Source organism: Tinamus guttatus, unplaced genomic scaffold (assembly GCF_059628265.1).
Source record: "Tinamus guttatus ecotype Peru unplaced genomic scaffold, ASM5962826v1 Tinamus_guttatus_pri_ptg000434l, whole genome shotgun sequence".
NCBI classification, from domain to species: domain Eukaryota; kingdom Metazoa; phylum Chordata; class Aves; order Tinamiformes; family Tinamidae; genus Tinamus; species Tinamus guttatus.
The window spans coordinates 990,687-1,008,964 of NW_028288968.1; the positions used below are offsets into that span (position 1 = coordinate 990,687).

The 18,278-nt window shown below is 43.8% G+C and overlaps 1 protein-coding gene across 1 annotated transcript in view; it reads right to left on the reverse strand.

Moving 5' to 3' along the window:
* The window catches only part of PLXNA4 (plexin A4), a 404,602-nt gene that overhangs the window by 45,721 nt on the left and 340,603 nt on the right, over positions 1-18,278 (reverse strand). Inside the window, exons 15-20 of the mRNA XM_088531807.1 lie at positions 15,255-15,391; positions 13,418-13,585; positions 6,602-6,695; positions 4,884-5,123; positions 3,880-4,026; positions 328-562 (exon numbers count right to left, since the gene is read on the reverse strand). Coding sequence (XP_088387933.1) covers positions 328-562; positions 3,880-4,026; positions 4,884-5,123; positions 6,602-6,695; positions 13,418-13,585; positions 15,255-15,391 — 1,021 coding nt within the window. The remainder of the gene's footprint in view (positions 1-327; positions 563-3,879; positions 4,027-4,883; positions 5,124-6,601; positions 6,696-13,417; positions 13,586-15,254; positions 15,392-18,278) is intronic.

Consider the following 18,278-nt stretch of genomic DNA (forward strand, 5'->3'; position numbering starts at 1 on the left):
CGCTTGATTGAAAACCAAAGGGCTTGAGTGAACTCCTAAAGGGTTCAACACTAGTGTTCTTTGGTGATAATTCAGCTCCAAGTTTTGTGGCTGATTCTTCTCTGCAATGAATACTGATACATCTCGTATCTGAAATGAGCTAAGCTTTCATATTAATATAAATATTCATAATTCATATTTGGTGGGCTAAACTAACCATAAACCATTTATGTGATATTTCAGGGCAGAAGAACCTCTATTTGACCTCTCCCTATTAAGTTTATCCTTAGAAATAAAACAAACAATACAAATGAAAAGGTTCTCCTCAGCTTTCCTTCCCTGTCCTACCTTCTTTGCACTCCAGTGCAACCCTGGACTCCAGGTTGTCCATCTGCATCTGCAGACGTTTGAGGGTCAGGTCGCTCTCTCGGGACTTGCGCTTGTATGCAATCAGCACAGCCACGATGAAGATGATGAGCAGGCCACCAGCCACGGCAATGCTGACAATAGCTGGCAAGCTCAGCAGGCTGTCTGGAGAGATGTAGACCATCCCTGGGGAGAACTCCATTCCTCCTACTCGAGCCTGGAGGGAAGGCAGGGAACAGATTGCATTAAACTACTGCATTAAAACTCCCCAATGAGCAGAAACACAGAGGAACCTCCCAGCTACGACTGTTGTGCAAGACAAACTCATACAATATGATATGAGTATTAGCTTGTCTCATAAGCTAAACAGGGTAGGAATACCTGGATAAGGAATGGCTGAGAACACCTGACATGCCAGGTAAAATCAGCTCTGGTGGTAGAGAAAACAGGAAAGAGATCAGGATAACGCTTTCAGTGAGACAAATGTTACTAAGTCCAGTTACTTGGGATTTCCATCCCTTCCCCTGAATGGCTATCTTGTGCTGCACCACCCTGATCCCAACATAAACACAAGCCATGTAGCTCTTGAGCAAGATCTGATAGGTTGTAACTTTATTATGGGACAGGAGACATCAAAAGTGGGCAGTTGACACAGGAGCACTCAGGGCAGAGGGAGAGAGAAATCACAGAGTGACAATTTGCTTTTGAAAACTCTCTGGAAGCCCCTGGGACAGGAAAAACATATAACAAAACCTCTCAGAGCCTGGCCCATGCTCTTTGCAATTCCTCCCCTAACCACATGCTTGGGTTTGCCCCGTTGGTAAAGAGACTTCAGATGGTCCGCAGCTGGGTAGAGAGCAGAAGACAGCTATGTGCTCTCTGTGAACTCCCAGAGGTTCCCTGGTCTCTGTCTAGCGTCTCGGTCAACTTGGCTGTGCTCTCAAAAAACAGAAAGAAAACTGCAGACAGTGTTGCTGCACGCAGGATAAAAGGCTCTGTTGAGGCAAGTCTGCTGGGGACCTACTTTTCTAACATGAGCACTCCTCCAAACAGTAATCCTGATTGATAGCTGATGCTTGTTCGAGGCTACCACAGCTCTGGTTTTGCCCTGACCAAATGTAAGTGCTGGCCTTAAGATGAGATGAGTTGTGTCCTAAATGCCTATTGCTGTATTTGACCTCCTCTCCACTCACTATATCATACAAGTCCAGGATAACTTTTCCAGATATAGGTTCTGATACTAAATACCCACACTCAGCACCCCTCCTCCCCCCCTTTTTTTTTTTTTTCCAGACCTTCTCCACCTAGTTACTCATTGGTCTTCCTCATTCCTGGTTCTTCTTCACTTGTGTCTGGTTTTTAGTGGATGTCCTTTTTTTTTTTTTTTTTTTTTTTTTTTTTGTCTTACCTCTGTCATTGTAAAAAAGATAAACAAACTAGTGCAGTAATATGGTGACATCAAATACGTGTTTCTGTTATTAACTGTTCCTTCCCTTAAAACAAACTCAGCGTTGCAATGGTTAAGTCAGTCCCCCTCTCTCAGATCTAGGCCACATCACTTTCCAAGAAAGGGTTTGTTAAGCAATTTGCTCAAGGTCACACAGTGAATCACTGGCAGAAGCAGGCAGAGGACCTGGGAGAACTACCTGACATTTATTCTGACATCAGAGTGACATTCATGGGAAACACAGGGAGACGTTTTGTACCAACTCAAGCAACAGAAATGATTTGTCATCCTGGAGGAGGCATTCCCCAGGCCAGCTGTCCTCCTGGTGAATTCTAGATGCAAAGTCCGTCTTTGAACGTTGGCTTCCACTGCAAGTAACCTTCTGTGCTTGGTTCTCAGCCCAGACACTGTCAGAGAGTTGCCCCAGTGCTTGCTATTTAAAGAAAAATGTGTAACTTACTCCTAACACTAATGCTCATTAGCAGGCTTCAGCAAAATCATATAATCAAGTTTCTAACAATGGCTATTGTTTGAACAATCTCCACAAAAAAAAAAAAAATTTCTTTTTGCCTGTGACTTCACTTGACCTGTCCCAAGCTGCAGGAACAGGAGAGTCTTCACAAGTGATAAGGTCTGGTTCTGTGTTTACCCTTCCCTGATCCCCAGGGCCTGATTACTGCTCACCTAACTTTGGGTTTTCTCTCTCCAGTATTGGCTTTATCAATCTCTGGCTAACCATATGTTTAATTGCATTCAGGAAAATGATACACATGGACATATATTGCCATGTTCAAAAGATTTGGAATTCACAGAGAAAAAAACTCTCACTTCATTACTGCTGCTCTTGGAGTATCTTAATGTGTTTTACGATGAAACAAGAGCCACAGTATATTTGCATAGCTGAGAAGGATTATTATCTCTCTTTTCCAGATGACAGACTTTGGCACAGAGAAGTTGAGTAGCCAATATAAGGTCTCACAACACACCAGCAGTAGTCACAAAGGGGATGCAGGATGGTCACCATGAGCTCTCTATTTTCAAAAAGTTTCCAGAAAACTCTCTCTTTCAAAGAACCCATGCAGTGCATCTCCACCAACTGTAAGAGTCTCACTGCATTGAAATAAATAAATATATAACAGTTATAGTTTTGGAAGGGGAATAGAGAGGTGGGAAGAAGCTGATGACGGGCAGTGGGAAACATTGATCATCCATATGTGTGATGTCAGTTATTATCCTCTGCTTTGTTTCCACCCACAGCTCTGTACAACTCAGATGATTTTGCTGATGTGCTGTTTATCAAGCAACAGCACCGAGGCATGCAAATTACTGAGAAGAAAGTAAAGGAGGAGTGCATAAATCAAAGGAGAGAGGAGGAAAAGCTCCCTCCAGTGCAATCACTATGGTCATTTTTCATACAACCCAGGAAGATTGCATAGATTATATTAAGTTATACAGATGTCAAACCCTCAAACTTCAGTCACGCTAGAGTCCATATCTTGCTTGCTTTTTTTTCTTGCGTAAAAGTAAATTTTAACCACCTGCATCTTGTCAATCATTGAGGACAGTACTGACTTTAACGTAGTGCGTCATGTAGGGACTATGTTACATATATGAATTTGCATGAACATCTGGGCTTCACACAGTCTGTATGAAGAAAGAAGATAAGCAAGATTTCATAGAATCATAGAATCATAGAATGCTTAGGGTTGGAAGGGACCTCTAGAGATCATCTAGTCCAACCCCATGCACACGCAGGGACACCTAGAGCACGTGGCACAGGACTGCATCCAAGCGGGTTTTGAAGATCTCCAGAGAAGGAGACTCTACAACCTCTCTGGGCAGCCTGTTCCAGTGCTATTTCCTAAAGGACTTTGATTATGAGAGGTCTCTCACTGTCCATAGGGATCTCCAGGTGACTTTTCCGAGACTAATGGGAGTTTTATAGCAAGAAGGGGCCACAAAGTTTGTGGTATCTATGGAAGACAAATGGGGATTAAAACTCCCAGGAGATCTCTGACAGCTCCTCACATCAGCATGCCCTTCCTGTCCACCCGAGACCAAAGGGTTGAGGTTCAAGCACCACTTACCATCACCTTGTGCCTTCCAATGAGGTTTGGGGACTCACAGAGCAGCTGTACATCCGATACAGTTACCACACAGGGTTTCTCACCAATTAGAACGGTGTAGTTCAGCTTGGCATTCCCTCCTGCCACAGGTGGGATCAGGTTCTTGCCCTGAATAGAAAGGAATATCACACCCCCACCCCCCAAAAATGTTGTCAGAGTTTGCCTTCCACCTCTGGTTTGCTTCTGCAACACAAGTGTTAACATTACACATGGAATATCTGCTTCACCCTTCTCTAACTTAGCAAGAAATGGCCAACCTAGAAAAGTGATGCAGAAGACAATATGGATGGCTACAGATCATTATCAGTCAAAACAGTCTACCCCATTTGTCTCTCTCTGGCAGTAATGGGGAAATTTTGCAGATAAGTCCAGCATAGACAGACCATCTCAGGACATATTCAGACAAGTAAAATATACCCCCCTTTTCAAATGTGCCAAAAGGTGTTCTTGCATGCACAATCATCTCTTTGCATATTCACCACATACAAGTGCTGATAAGAAAATGTTCAGTCATAAAATTACTTCTTTCTCTTGCAGTCTGTTTTACGTAAATGACAAAGGGCTGGTGTGGGGTTTGCCAGGGTGAGAGAAAAGTTTCTAAATTCCCCAAGAGGAGATAGACATGGGCATGTTATCGTCAATCCTACTACAGGGGTGGAAAATGGTGACCAGCAGCAGATGCAAATTTAGTTTGCATAAAAGTAGTTACAGAAGGAGTTTACTTCTGATGCAATTATGTGTAAAGATTCACTTGGCTATTCCTAGGTTCTTGGAAGTGAATGGTGTGATGTTGTCAGATGGTGATTCTCATAAGACCCTGCTGGATTCAATGAGATGATGTGTGAAATCTTGTGAGTGAAAGAAATCTCTTGGACATGTTCATGAAGCCACAGTTGTTAGTGGGGTCCTGGTAGATATAGCAGAACAAAAGACATGTTTGACCTTATCTTTAGTTCCCATCTCACCTTCAGTATAATGGGACTTCCTGGCTTCAGCTCCAGGATTCCTGAGGGGTTGAAGACCTCAAAGACTGGGTTTGGATAATAGGTGAAGTTAGTTTTATTGAGGATCAGCAAGGACTGCACATTGTCCAGAATGAAGCCAAACTCCTCTGGACGCTCAGCTAGCTCAGACTGGTGATTGGGGTCAACTGCCAGTGCTGGAGCTTGGCAGGTCATCTCCGTGGAGTTCTGCACCTCGCAGTTCTGGAAAGAGAAACCCAATATAAAGAGTTGCCCCTAGCCCTATTGGTGTACATATACATCCCAAAGAAATATTAGTCTAGATACTACCACAGGACAGCGAGGAACAGACCCTCATAATTATCATGATACAATTTGATGCACTTCTACTTCAAAACATACCCCATCCTTGGAAAGAGATCATGGCTGGGAAGCGATTAGGAAAGTCTCCCTGGGACAGGAGTGTGGAGCAATTTTAACTGCAACTGGTCATGCTGTGCTTCCTCCCCAGGGAAAGTCAGCTTCTGGGATAAACAGCATCAGCATCTTCCCTTAATCTGTTTCCTTCAGGAAACAGAAAGTTCTTTGTTTTTGTGCAGCAGAGCATAGTCAAAGCTTCATGACCACTCCACAATTAGATCTTAGACTTTGGGGATCACTTCAAAACTGCAGAAAAAGCTCAGTTTTGGCGAAGATTCCCTTTTGGACATCAGGTTGCCTGAAAAGTGAAGCTGGGCTGGTGAAGAAACTGGAAAGTAGATACCAGGACATCTCGAAATTCAAAGTCAACCTTGCCATAGACCTGCTTTTTGTATAATTGAGACATAGATAATAGGTTGTGAAAGGTATTTTCTACTCTAACTGCCATTTAAAACAATTAGGAAATAGATAATTAGCATTCTTTAAAGATCTGAGCTTAATGATTCCTAACAAACCCAGGTCTATGGGGAAAAAACACCCTTGTACCAGCTGTACTTGATGTAAGACCCTCTCCAAATCTCACTGGTATTTCCAGTGTTGGCAGAACAGCTCAAGTGCTAACATTGCTTTAGATTAACTCAGCAGAAAGACAAGTAAATTGTACCAAGCCAGATTCATGTTGTAAATTAAGTCCAATGTTCTTTGCTGCAATAGCTTTTACCAAGTAAACACCACCAGTTCACTCAGTTGCCCAATTACTAGGTTAAAACAGGACTGGGCACAAAGACATTGAAGTTCCTGTATTCTCTTTTTGAGCCTGCCGCAGATTCACCATTATTCATGTGATAGTTGGCTATTTTAGGTAATATCTGTCTGTGAAGTGATTTGTGATTCTTTGGTGAACAGTGCTAGAGAAGAGCGGGTATTAATTTTACAACCTGAGTTGCAGAGGAGCTGGTGGTCTCTCATTAACAGGACTAAAAAAGACAGAGAAAAAAATCTGTCTTTCTTCTCACAGGTCCCTGCCAAGTGCCAGCAACAATGCTACAACAGAAATCTGCTTGCTTAAAAAAGGGTGATGCAGAAATTAGCCCATGTTTCCCGAGACCCCTTCCAATAATACACATCTGTAATCGATCAGGAACTAAGGGGCTTTCTTCAATCTGCCATCCCTCTCTGTACAACTCAGTTGACCATCATAATAACCTAGGCAGCCCTTCCTTCACCATCCTCAAAGCTTTTTTGTTGAGCTGAACTGGCGCTGTCCTGAACCTACTATTGGGTCCAGGATATATACTCACATTGATGTGTTCTTTCCCGCCGTGCTTTGCTCGGATCTGAGGGTTTTGGATCAGATCTAGGTGAGTTCCCCACACTGCAATGGGTGTGTTGCCACTGGAGAAGAAGAAAGGAAGAATATGAACCCAGCTAATAGATACCAAGGATTAGTGCACCAGCAATGGGTGATCTATGAACATTGCCATAGTCTGGCAGGCTTCTCAGTCACACAGACAGACACCCACACTTCTGTCCTTGTGATATACTTTTTATCATTTATCAATTACAGAAAAAAAAATCACTGAGGCATTTTTTAGTGAAAGCTTCTGTGCAGTTTGCTGTCATTTCTGCTGAATGCCTTGGTTATGAGTTATACTTCACCATGTGGATGGGATGGATACCTCTTTTGAATCTTCTGTCATTTCTAATTTGTTGGAAACAGCTGAAATTTCCCTGTCCTCCAGTCTTTCCTCCAACTTACATTTTTTTCCTCAAAGTTAATTACAGAGAGTCTGACTACATCTCACAGCTCCCTAGAAAGGAAAAGGAAATAAAAAAGAATCTTTCATGCATAAGAGGAGCATAAAACAAACCTGATTTCTTACTAAAAGTGTCACATCAAGCAGCATCTGGGTGTTCTTTGTCTGGACTCAAGAAATCATAGATGCTGGTAATGAGAAGAAGAGTGGGAAATCTAAGACGTCAGATTATTGACCATATCCCTTATATCACCTAAGTGAGTACCCAAAACCTTCAGAGACTCTCTCTTGAGGATACAGAATATCTCAGTTGGATTCTCTAGTCCCTTGTGGTGTATTAAACCTGTTTTTGAAATCATCATTCAGTGCTGTTGATTAGAGAGCTCTGGGGAAATAAGTCCTACAACACAGAAGACTCCTACAGAGTCTTCAGACTTGCTGGGTGGAATGCATTTCCTTGGTTTCCATTTGGTGACTCAGGCAGATAAGCTTTGCAACGTGTGTTAGTTCCAACATTCAACAGAATAGAGATTTCTAATCTTTATATTCTTTTGTTCAGACAAAATACTGACTTTGGGAAACCTTTTTGCTTTCATAAGGTCCACCTCTGCTTCATAAGAAGCAGAGACGCGGAGAGAGCCCTTCTCACTTCCTGCAATCAGTGTCACCCAAAGGAAATGGCTTTTGGAAACTCCCTTCTTTCCTTCCAATTGCCTCTTCTGGTGGCAATCAGGTGTCAGGGCTCATACTGCCAGGCCAGGGTGACAGCAAACTCCTCACTGGGCAGCGCTATCTCTGCTGCAGAGCTGAAGGTTACCCAGGGTGAGGAGTATGCTCACTGTTTTCAACATGTGCCTGTGTAACTCGCCTTGCAAGATATTCAGAACACAATTTATTTCTTGGAGCTCTTTGTAGAGGAAGGGAGGGGAGACCATGCAGAAATCATTTGATTTATGCGAGATTGGGAAAAGAAAGCCCAGCATCCCTTTCTTGCCTGCAGGTAAAAGTCCACATACATCCAAATGTAAAATATGTGCATTACTAATGAGACAAGAGAAAAACACTGAAGAATAATACACTGTAAAGAAGAAGCCTGTGCTGGTCCACAGCTCTACCCAGAACAAAGTTTTGACCTTTGTTTTCCATGTCTGTCATGTATCTTCCATTATTAATCATCTGGGACAGGTAGGATGTGAATGCAAAGACACATTTCCCAGCAGCACGGATATCAAGTTTTGGTGTGCATCAACTAATTGGGCCATGCATCAGTCCCTCTGACTACAACCATCCTGATGAACCAAAGACATCCATGCACCAGCTCAGACACTGGTTGATGGCCATCCGTACCACTGAAATTTTAACAGTATGCTGGCTTGGCTTCAACTACCTTAGTTAGCATCCTCCCATGCAATGCTTGGTCAAGGCTGGAGGAATGACATGGGCTGACGACTGCTCCCAGTAGCAGGATGGCTGTGGCTATGGTAATTCTGAAGCTCATTTGAAAGGATGAAAGCTTATTTGGTAGTATGAGAGCTATACATGCTAGCTGGCTTCAGGGCCAAAGAACAGCCCTAAACTGTTTATTTGTTAGTTCAGAGACAGCATCTATTGATGAAGAAGATGAGAGATTTGATGTTGTCTGAGGAGCAAAGTGTAGGTAGGAGTGTTCTGCTATTGCAATAAAAAGTTCTTGTCACCTTCTCAAGTCCAAGAGTTACTTCTTACAATATTATTCTTATGATAAATCCCAGCATTACCACAAGAAACTAATCATAGCCTGGCAAAAAGTAAAAATAAAAAAAAATATATCCATCCAAATCTTTCTCAGCAGCTAATAGCAGAACCAGGAGCTCTACCAGAAGCACAATCACACCACCTCCTTCTGAAGGTGCTCCTGAGACATTTTTCTAAGAAGTTCTTTATGGTCTTTCACTCAGTCAACACCTATGCAGCCTGATCCGTGGTTAAGACCACATTTGGCCGTGAGTTTTTAAGTAGTTTAAATTCTTGTTCTCCGCAATCACCAGCTGTGATGGAAACAATGCAGTGGGGAAATTTTATGGAGCAAAAGAATGTCTTATATTTCCATGGAAGGTCTGTTTGGGTGGCTGAGCTTTCTTGAACCCTTGGGGAATTTCTTCTGAGGTCGCATACTCACTTATAAGATGGTTCCCCACCCTTGCCTAACAGCAGAAACCCACTCTCCCAAAATTCTTCTTCAAATTAACTATTCCCAACATCACCCAGGGAGAGTTTGCTTTCCAGAAACCAGAAAAGTATATAAATTAAGCTTTTATTTTTCCATTATCCTCATTCATCTGGAGTTTTGGCTATAGTCATTAATTATTATGAATCTCTGCTGATTCAAGTTAGAACCTTGTATTTTTACTCAACTGAGAGTTTTAAATGTTCCAGACATACCAAATGTGTGTATATATATGGATATATGTGTGTGTGTGTGTGTGTATTTATATATGTGTATATAGATATATATATAGAAACCCTTTTAATTAATCACCACTGTGCAGACAGTTTTACACCATGTGTTAAAAATACTGTGTTTGGTTTGGAAATTGAGCTTGTAGTTTCAGACCGCAGCTTTTAAGTATGTCTACAGCGATGGATTAGAGAGGAGCCTTCTCTCTTTAAAAAAAAAAAAAAAATAGCCAAGATAGTTGCATTTGCTGAAGTCACCACGGAATCCACCCTGTCTTGCCAGCAGATCCAACTGACACTTGCCTTCCTCTGCAAGCTGATGGCCAACGGCTGTCACATCCTTGGCTGTGGATGGATGTCACTTCTTGGCCCCATCAAATCGGAGCAGACATGGCTACACAGTGAAATGCATCCTTGAGCATCAGCAGGAGGTCTCTGAGCCCAGGTCATGGCTCCCCTTCCCAGGTTATGTCTGCACGATAGCAACATCTCCCTTCCTTTCCTCTCACTCATGCCCTAGTGTTCATCATCATGTTGGCCTTGCCATATCCTGCTGCTGCCTCTTCCCAGCAAACTCAAATCCTGACACCATCTACTTGTTTCCAAACTTCAGCGCTTTTTGCTTTTGCTCTTTCTCTTTCTTCTTTTTCTTTCTCTTCTCCTTTTTTTCTTCTCTCTCCCCAGCCCTGCATTCCTGATCCTTTTCCTTGCCCATAAATCACAACATACTTTGCTCAGGGAAATTCCCCCGGCTTCAGGAGCAAGTGGCAGCCCCAGTGCTATGCAGAACTCTCCCAACAGCTCCCTCAGTCGATGGCTTGTGGCAAGACCTCGATACCTGGTAATGGGAAGCAGCATCAGGACCTTGCTACACTTATCTCTGTTCCTGAGAAACATCAGGACAGAGACAACGGGTGGCAGAGAGTGTGATAACACACAGACCTAACGATTGCTTCTGGTCCTTCTTACCTCTCACATCTCCGACCTGCCTGTCCTCACTCTCACTCACAGCTTAGCGAGTTACTGGAACAACTCACCTACAGGAAATAGGAATAATAAAGGTGCCAAGACTAGGAATGTTCTTAATTTAACTCTTCGCTGCCCAAAAAGGTCTGAGCATGCGTTTAGTTCAGCAGATCCAGATAATTGCTAGTTGTAACTCAAATCAAACCCAGGTTAAATGTATTAACAGAGCCTTATAAAATTGGAGTTACCTGCCAGCTCAATGTGACTCATTTTTTTTTTTGGCTATGTGAGTAAATTAACAGTAATCTTTCATTTATTGTCTTGGAAAATGATGTTTGAGGCGGTTTTAAGCCAGACTGGGTATATTCATCCACTAATTTTGCAAAGCTGGTTTAGTAGCAATCATTTGTCCCTCAAAACAGCTTAACCCCATAGCCAGGAGTGATGAATCAGAAAAGCACAGCGGATTTGCTGTAATGAATCATATTGCATAACAAACACACTGAGGAAGAGGCTGCTTAGTTTACTTCGTGATACATGAGCCTGAGTAAGTTATTTTTTTGTTTGACTCTTAGGATTTCACTTTACTGTACATTCACCCAGTTCTTTCTGAAGACCTTGCTCTTATGCTTCTCTCAATTATGATATCCAGCATGGAGATCCCTAGGTTAGCAGTTATACTGCACAAACAGTCCTAGAAACCTTGAATCACAGTGGTAATCCTGGTTGCAACATGTTACCTCTCTGGACCCTTCTTCAAGATTATGACCTGACCTCTTAGAGTGATCCAAAAGTGCAAAAGAAATGTCAAGAAAGAAGAGATGGGGTGAGTAGTTCTGGATAAAATTTGACACCCCTGTTGCTGCTCAAGCAGATGCCTCTGGATTGCAGGGACACCTAGGTGAGTAGGATTGGATATTGGATAGTACTGTATCCAATTCTGGGCTCCTCAGTACAAGAGGGATGTGGAGCTGCTGGAGAGAGTCCAGCGCAGGGCTACGAGGATGATCGGGGCCTGGAACATTTGCCCTATGAGGAGAGGCTGAGGGAGCTGGGCCTGTTCAGCTGGAGAAGAGAAGGCTGAGAGGAGACCTGAGCAGTGTCTAGAAGTACCTCAAGGGAGGCAGTGAGGAGGATGGTGCTGGCCTCTTTCACTGGTGGCCACCGACAGAACCAGACAAAATGGCCACAAACTGAAGCACCAAAAGTTCCACAGGAACTTAAGGAACAATTTCTTGACAGTGAGGGTGCCAGAGCACTGGAACAGGCTGCCCAGAGAGGTTGTGGAGTCTCCTTCTCTGGAGATCTTCCAAACCCGCTTGGACGCAGTCCTGTGCCACGTGCTCTAGGTGACCCTGTGTGCGCAGGGGTTGGACTGGATGATCTCCAAAGGTCCCTTCCAACCTTAAGGATTCTATGATCCTATGATTGCACCTGAATAATGAGACAGGTAGAATCCTCATCATCCATGCAAGCATCTCCACATCCTGCTTTGCAGGGTCAGGAGCTGGTGCTGTTCTGTAGCTGTTAATTAAACACTAAGGGAATCACAGCTTGCTCCCACTCATTCTTCCTCCCATCAGCTCCACCACCACTGCTAGTGTCTCCATGTCTCTGTCTGGCAGCTCCAGGAGAGATACCAAGGCTCTGAAGAACGTCTCCTCTTGCCTACTAGCCAGATAGATGTAACATGGAGGAAGGCTCTCGTGCTGCAATTTTCCTGTAGATAACAGGGGAATTCACTCTCCAGAGCTGTCAATCTCACACCTTTTAACTAGCACTAGACTCACGTTAATAAGGAAGGGAGCAAAGCGATTTCTTATTTCACTGATAACCTGAACTCTGACTGAAAATAAACCCCCCAATTGGAAAATCCGTGCACTAAAGCTTCAAGCCCAATGTGTAAAGATTCAATCCGGCTAAATCAGTAAAATCCCCCACAGTAATTAAGTCCACTAATTGATTTGTGAAAACACCTTCTGGAAGGGATCTGAACCAAAGGGATTTGTCAGCCCTGCTCCTAATCCCCAGATACTCCAATCAGTCCAGTTTGACAGGGGAGCAGAGGACTGTAATAGTTGAAAGAGGGGAGTCTAAGATTTCTTATTTGGTATCTTTTCAAGGAAATAGCATTGTATTTAATGACCAATTTCTCCCTTCACAAAGCCATTTCTTTAAGCTTTTGAGGGCATTAGGGTAATGCTTTGATGTCTTCCAGGCATCAGAGCAAATGCTCTTCTCAGACACCTTCTGGGAAACACTCACCAAAGCGGCATCAATGGAGCAAAGAGGAAAAGCCAGGACTAACATGGAGGAAGGCCCTTTGGTGGCGCAGGAACAGGGGTTCCTTTGGTGTTTGTATCTTGGAGGATGATCCTGGGGATTCTGGGCATTACTGCCAAATAAGTGATACCTAATGCTAAGCCATCAAGCACAGAAGGGCTGTGAGATGAGTTGGGATTGCTGTTTTAATTCCCTTAAGTGGGGTCATGATATTTATATCTGGCTCTAAGAGACCAATGAACATTTCACCTGTGGTGCTGTCACAGGAGGCCATGGGCACAGCCCAGTGGGGCCAGAAACACAGTCACAACCAGAAACACAGGAGATGCAGCTTCCAAGAGTACAACTACCTGATTTAACCATGCCAATGGGTGGCAATAGCATGCAACCAGGGAGCATCCTGGTGCTGAAGATAAACCTGACTGCAGTGAAGAGGGAAGAAGCTTCATCATCATGTTAGAGACTTGCTCCACCTGGCCTTGTAATTACTGCAGTCAGAATGTTGTGCCCGAGGCAGACTTCAAGTGAGCATTTGCAGCCGAATTTTACTGCTGTAAGTCAGGAAACTGCACACTGCTAGTGAAGCCACGATGCAGGATCATTTATCCTTGGATGAAACAGAGTTCCTTTGGAGAAAGGAAGGGAAGTTGCTGGAGATGTCCATAGGATGCTTACCTGAAGATGCTCCACTCGGGCTCGATCCTCAGTATGGTCGGATCCTCCACATATTCATAGTGCAACTCCTGATGGATCTTGGCCTTATCCACTCTCACAGACACCTTCACCTTCTCAAAGCCTTCGTCTGAAGCAGTGGTGTTGCAGACAATATGCTTGGCGGACCTCCTGTGAGCGGAAGCAAGTAAGAATAAATCAGGTTCTGCCCGCAGCAATGCAACGATGCCAGAACAAGTCCTACTGCCTACTGTTATGTCCTGTGACCTTAACCTATGCCTTCTTAAGTGGTGAAACTCAATGCTATGGGAATATGCTGAAAATAGTGCGACACATCCATCTGAGAAAGTGGCATGTGCCTTTGCACTAGTTTAAGTAACATGACAAGGGCTACCATTACTCAGGTCTCAGAATATAAACTGAACCCCAAGGGAAGTCCAAAACAGACTGCTCTCCAGAAATGTTTCTGCATGATTAAATGCATGATGGATGTTTCCTTCTTGCCTGCAGGCATATGTAGCAGCAGCTCATAAAAAGGAGTGTTTGTTCCTGAGCTTTCCCAGTCTGGGTTAATAAAGTCTACTTTGCAGGACTGTAAGCCTTGTTTAACTGCAGTTTGCAACATGTCTGGGATCTTTGCATGGGAAGTGCTAATATAGTGAGAAGTGTTGCACAATAATACTTAAGAAGGATTTTTCATGTAACTTTTTTTCTTTCAGGCAGGGCTCAAAACTAGTTGAATTTTGCAGTGAGCCTTGCCTTCTGTAAAGATGCAAAAACTGAGGCTTTGAACAACCTCAGTCTCCCCAAGCCTGTGATTTGTCGCATCATATATACCCAAAAAGGGTAAAACAGAGTAAACTCTTTCTTTTCAGCACCTCACTTCCAGTGTGGAACCCTCTAGAGTCTCGGCATATTCTCATGAAGAAGGGGCTCAGCCCCATGCCCAATCTGCTCTGTACAGAAGCTATCATCCCCACCTGCATTTTAAATCACAGGCTGTGGTTTCACCTTCTTGAATTATAGAAAATGAACGACACTACACGACAGACAGCTAAAAAGGATGTCTCACAGCCCGGAGTTTTAAGTACATTACCCCAAGACAGTGGTCCCAGCTCCCCTGTGAACAAGCTCTTCTTTTGCCAAGGGCAGGCTAAGAGGAGAATGCCAACTCCACCCCTATTCCTCACCAATACTGGCAGCAAAATGCATCGCACTGGGGCATTTCGAGCTGCAGGAGCCCCTGGGAACTGGACACAGGCTGATTCTCACAGGGATCAGGGAGCATTCAGCAGGTAACACTGACATTAGGCATCTCTGAACTGCCATTGAACAAGAGCCAACTCAGGGCTGGAATGCTGCAAGTCATCCATTTCTCAGCACTACAGGACTATTTTGGGATAAAAGGGAGGTGTTTTAATACTAAGAACCAATGTTGTCAGATTTTCTTTCTTCTCTCATCTAAAGCAGGGACACGAAAATGAATCTTTTTAACTACGCACTCCCAGAACAAGCTGCTAAGCATGGGACCGTGGAGAATTACAGTGAAATTTAACAAGGGACTATGGAAAAAGTACTTCAAATACTAATCAAAACAATGAAATAAATCCTATCCTCCCATCTGAAAGCATGCACAGTCAGATTGCTCTAATGGAAAATGGGGCAGAATGCAAAAGTCTTGCTACAGAACAGATGCGGCCATAGGCAACAGAAGTATTTGAGGGAAATAGTCCTGGCTGCAGAAGAGATCTCTTGACTATAATTGCGTGATTGCCAAGAGAAGTTCAGTTATTTCTTTAGGGTTTTTTTTCAGGCATATAGAGGAAGGACTTACGCGTACCTGTAGAAGAGGCAGGGTTGTCGCCCAAATGTCACGATGACATTGCTGCCTGCGTTGAGGTTGTTACCTGTAATAGTCACCTGAGTGCCCCCTGACACTGGGCCCCGCTTCGGCTTGAGATCTGAGAGCGTCAGAGTCTGTGAAGGCAAAGGGTCATGTTGAAAAGAGAGCAGAAGAGTTGAGTTAATTTGACCATCTCTTTAATACGGGAGAGATGTAGGCACCTGCAGACTGTTAATCAGGTTTTGGGAGATGCTCGTATCTTCCCACTAAAAGAAAAGCCTAGAATGACTCCAGCCCTATCACAGACACTCTACTGGAATATCAGATTGGATGGGATGAATCCACACATAAACACTAGTTTTGTCTTGTCTCCATGTAATATAAGAACTTTTCTTGTATCTGCTCAGAAATATTCCATGTTTTCAAAGTCACTTCCATGCCTGGAGAAGCTGCAGCTTCTCCAGGCGGACTTTCCCGTCTTCACCACCCATGTGAAACAGCTCAGCCATGTTCTTCTACAATGCAACACCACCTCTGTAAGATAGCCCTGAGCTTGAACTGGTGGGGGGCTTGAATTGGTCTTAAACTGGTGGACTGGACCTCAGTGGGGGCTCTCCTACTCCAGAGAAAAGTGCAGAACTTGAAAGAAGTGAAAAAAAACCCTGTTTCTTGGACAGATTGCTCTAAACTCTATTGATCTGGCAACGAGTAGAACCTGGTGTACCATCCTGGAGAGTAGTTTAAAAATACTTTCTGTGGCCTTGGGCTTTTTTCCCAGGAAAGAGAACTGTGGTGCAACATTGCTCTTCCAAATACATCAGTGATGGGTTAATATAACAAAAAGGAATACAGTTCCTTCCGGAGCTCAAAAATCCCAAGCCTCTGTCTCTTATCCCCTTCCCCTCCCTTTTTCCCCAAATCAAGAATAAAATACTCGCAGTCTGAAGACACAGATCACCCTCTTACCATAGTGCAGAGAGGAGACATCCATTTTCAGGGAGAAATTTGGAGTTACAGTTTGTTCTTTCATTTGCATTTTAATAGAAAAACTTTCCACTCAGTCCCAAGTGAAAAGCCACTATATGCATTTAAATGAAGATTTTTTTTCCTCCCTCTCTTTAAGAATGATGACACAAATGCTTGAAGCTCTCCTCTGCTCCTGTGAATGAGCAGGTACATCATGCAGTCGTCTTATTGAGCTTTGGAGACCATTAATCCACGTTTATAAAATCGCCTGACACATATCACGGCTCCCTCTTTCACACACACTCCATGTCCCCCTCTGGCTAATCATTTTGAAAAACAGCAGCAATATTTCTACTTCCATTTGAAATGAAGTTACTACTTGGAGAAAGGCCTGAACGTGAAAATCAGACTTATGGTCCAGTAGGAAAACCTGCTAACAGAGCTGGAACTTTTCTGTGCTTGACTCTTTCTGACATGTCAATTTGGATAGTTTTACCTCAAGAAGAAGTCCCTTGTCTATCAGTTTGTGAAGGTTGGGAGGGATAGAAGGGAAAGAACTGTGTCTCTACCACTTTTCTGGGAATATGCACGAACAGCCACTGTTGTGAAAAAAAAGATATTGGACTAGATGGGTCTTCCATATAGCATGATCGTGTTTTTATGGTACTATCTAAGGCTGCAATGGTAAATCATCACTAATCACTTATTTGAGTTAAAGACACCAAGTCTGAGTCCCAGTGCTCAGTGGTAGGTGACCCCCTCTCCCCAGATTCAGATGAAATGACCATTTGCGCCCTTTTGAGGACTCTCGCGGATCAGAATTACATTAGCAATGCTCCTATGCAAAGTATTGCAGCATCTCATGCTAGTCTCACAAAAGGGTTTGTGGCTAAGCTTTCGAAGTTGCAATAAGTCATTAATTATTCACAGTGGCTTTCATAAATATTGCACGGCATGTTTGCACTGAAACTCAGCCTCCAGACTGTTTACCATTTCCTTGCTGGCAAAAGGTGATGGAAAATGCAAAGAGGTCTGGTAGATCTGTAGGAGGCTGAAATGGATGGTGACAGAGGAGGCCAGAAAACCTTCCGCATCCCTCACGGGGCTGTTTACTTTTGCCTGCTTCCCAGGTCTTTCCTTTCTTCCATCCTATCCTTATTACAATCTGTCCTAGGAAATATCCTCGAAGGTGGAAGTTTTGGAGGTGTCAGGTGGATCTCTGCAACAGGTAGCGTCTTTTCTCATTTTTGTCTTTTCTTCTTGCTCTTGGCAGGAAGTATTGCACCCTTGCATGTAAAAATGTAGAATATAGGGTGGAGGGACTTAGCATCCATAAGGTTAGCAGTGAAACCTTGGCACACAGAGCTAGCTAAGTGTCGGTCTTTGAAATAGATTTCCTTCCTTCCTTCCTTCCTTCCTTCCTTCCTTCCTTCCTTCGGTCTTTGAAATAGATTTCCTTCCTTCCTTCCTTCCTTCCTTCCTTCCTTCCTTCCTTCCTTCCTTCCTTCCTTCCTTCCTTCCTTCCTTCCTTCCTTCCTTCCTTCCTTCCTTCCTTCCTTCCTTCCTTCCTTCCTTCCTTCCTTCCTCCCTCCCTCCCTCCCTCCCTCCCTTCCTTCCTTCGGTCTTTGAAATAGATTTCCTTCCTTCCTTCCTTCCTTCCTTCCTTCCTTCCTTCCTTCCTTCCTTCCTTCCTTCCTTCCTTCCTTCCTCCCTCCCTCCCTCCCTCCCTCCCTTCCTTCCTTCGGTCTTTGAAATAGATTTCCTTCCTTCCTTCCTTCCTTCCTTCCTTCCTTCCTTCCTTCCTTCCTTCCTTCCTTCCTTCCTTCCTTCCTCCCTCCCTCCCTCCCTCCCTTCCTTCCTTCGGTCTTTGAAATAGATTTCCTTCCTTCCTTCCTTCCTTCCTTCCTTCCTTCCTTCCTTCCTTCCTTCCTTCCTTCCTTCCTTCCTTCCTTCCTTCCTTCCTTCCTTCCTTCCTTCCTTCCTTCCTTCCTCCCTCCCTCCCTCCCTCCCTTCCTTCCTTCGGTCTTTGAAATAGATTTCCTTCCTTCCTTCCTT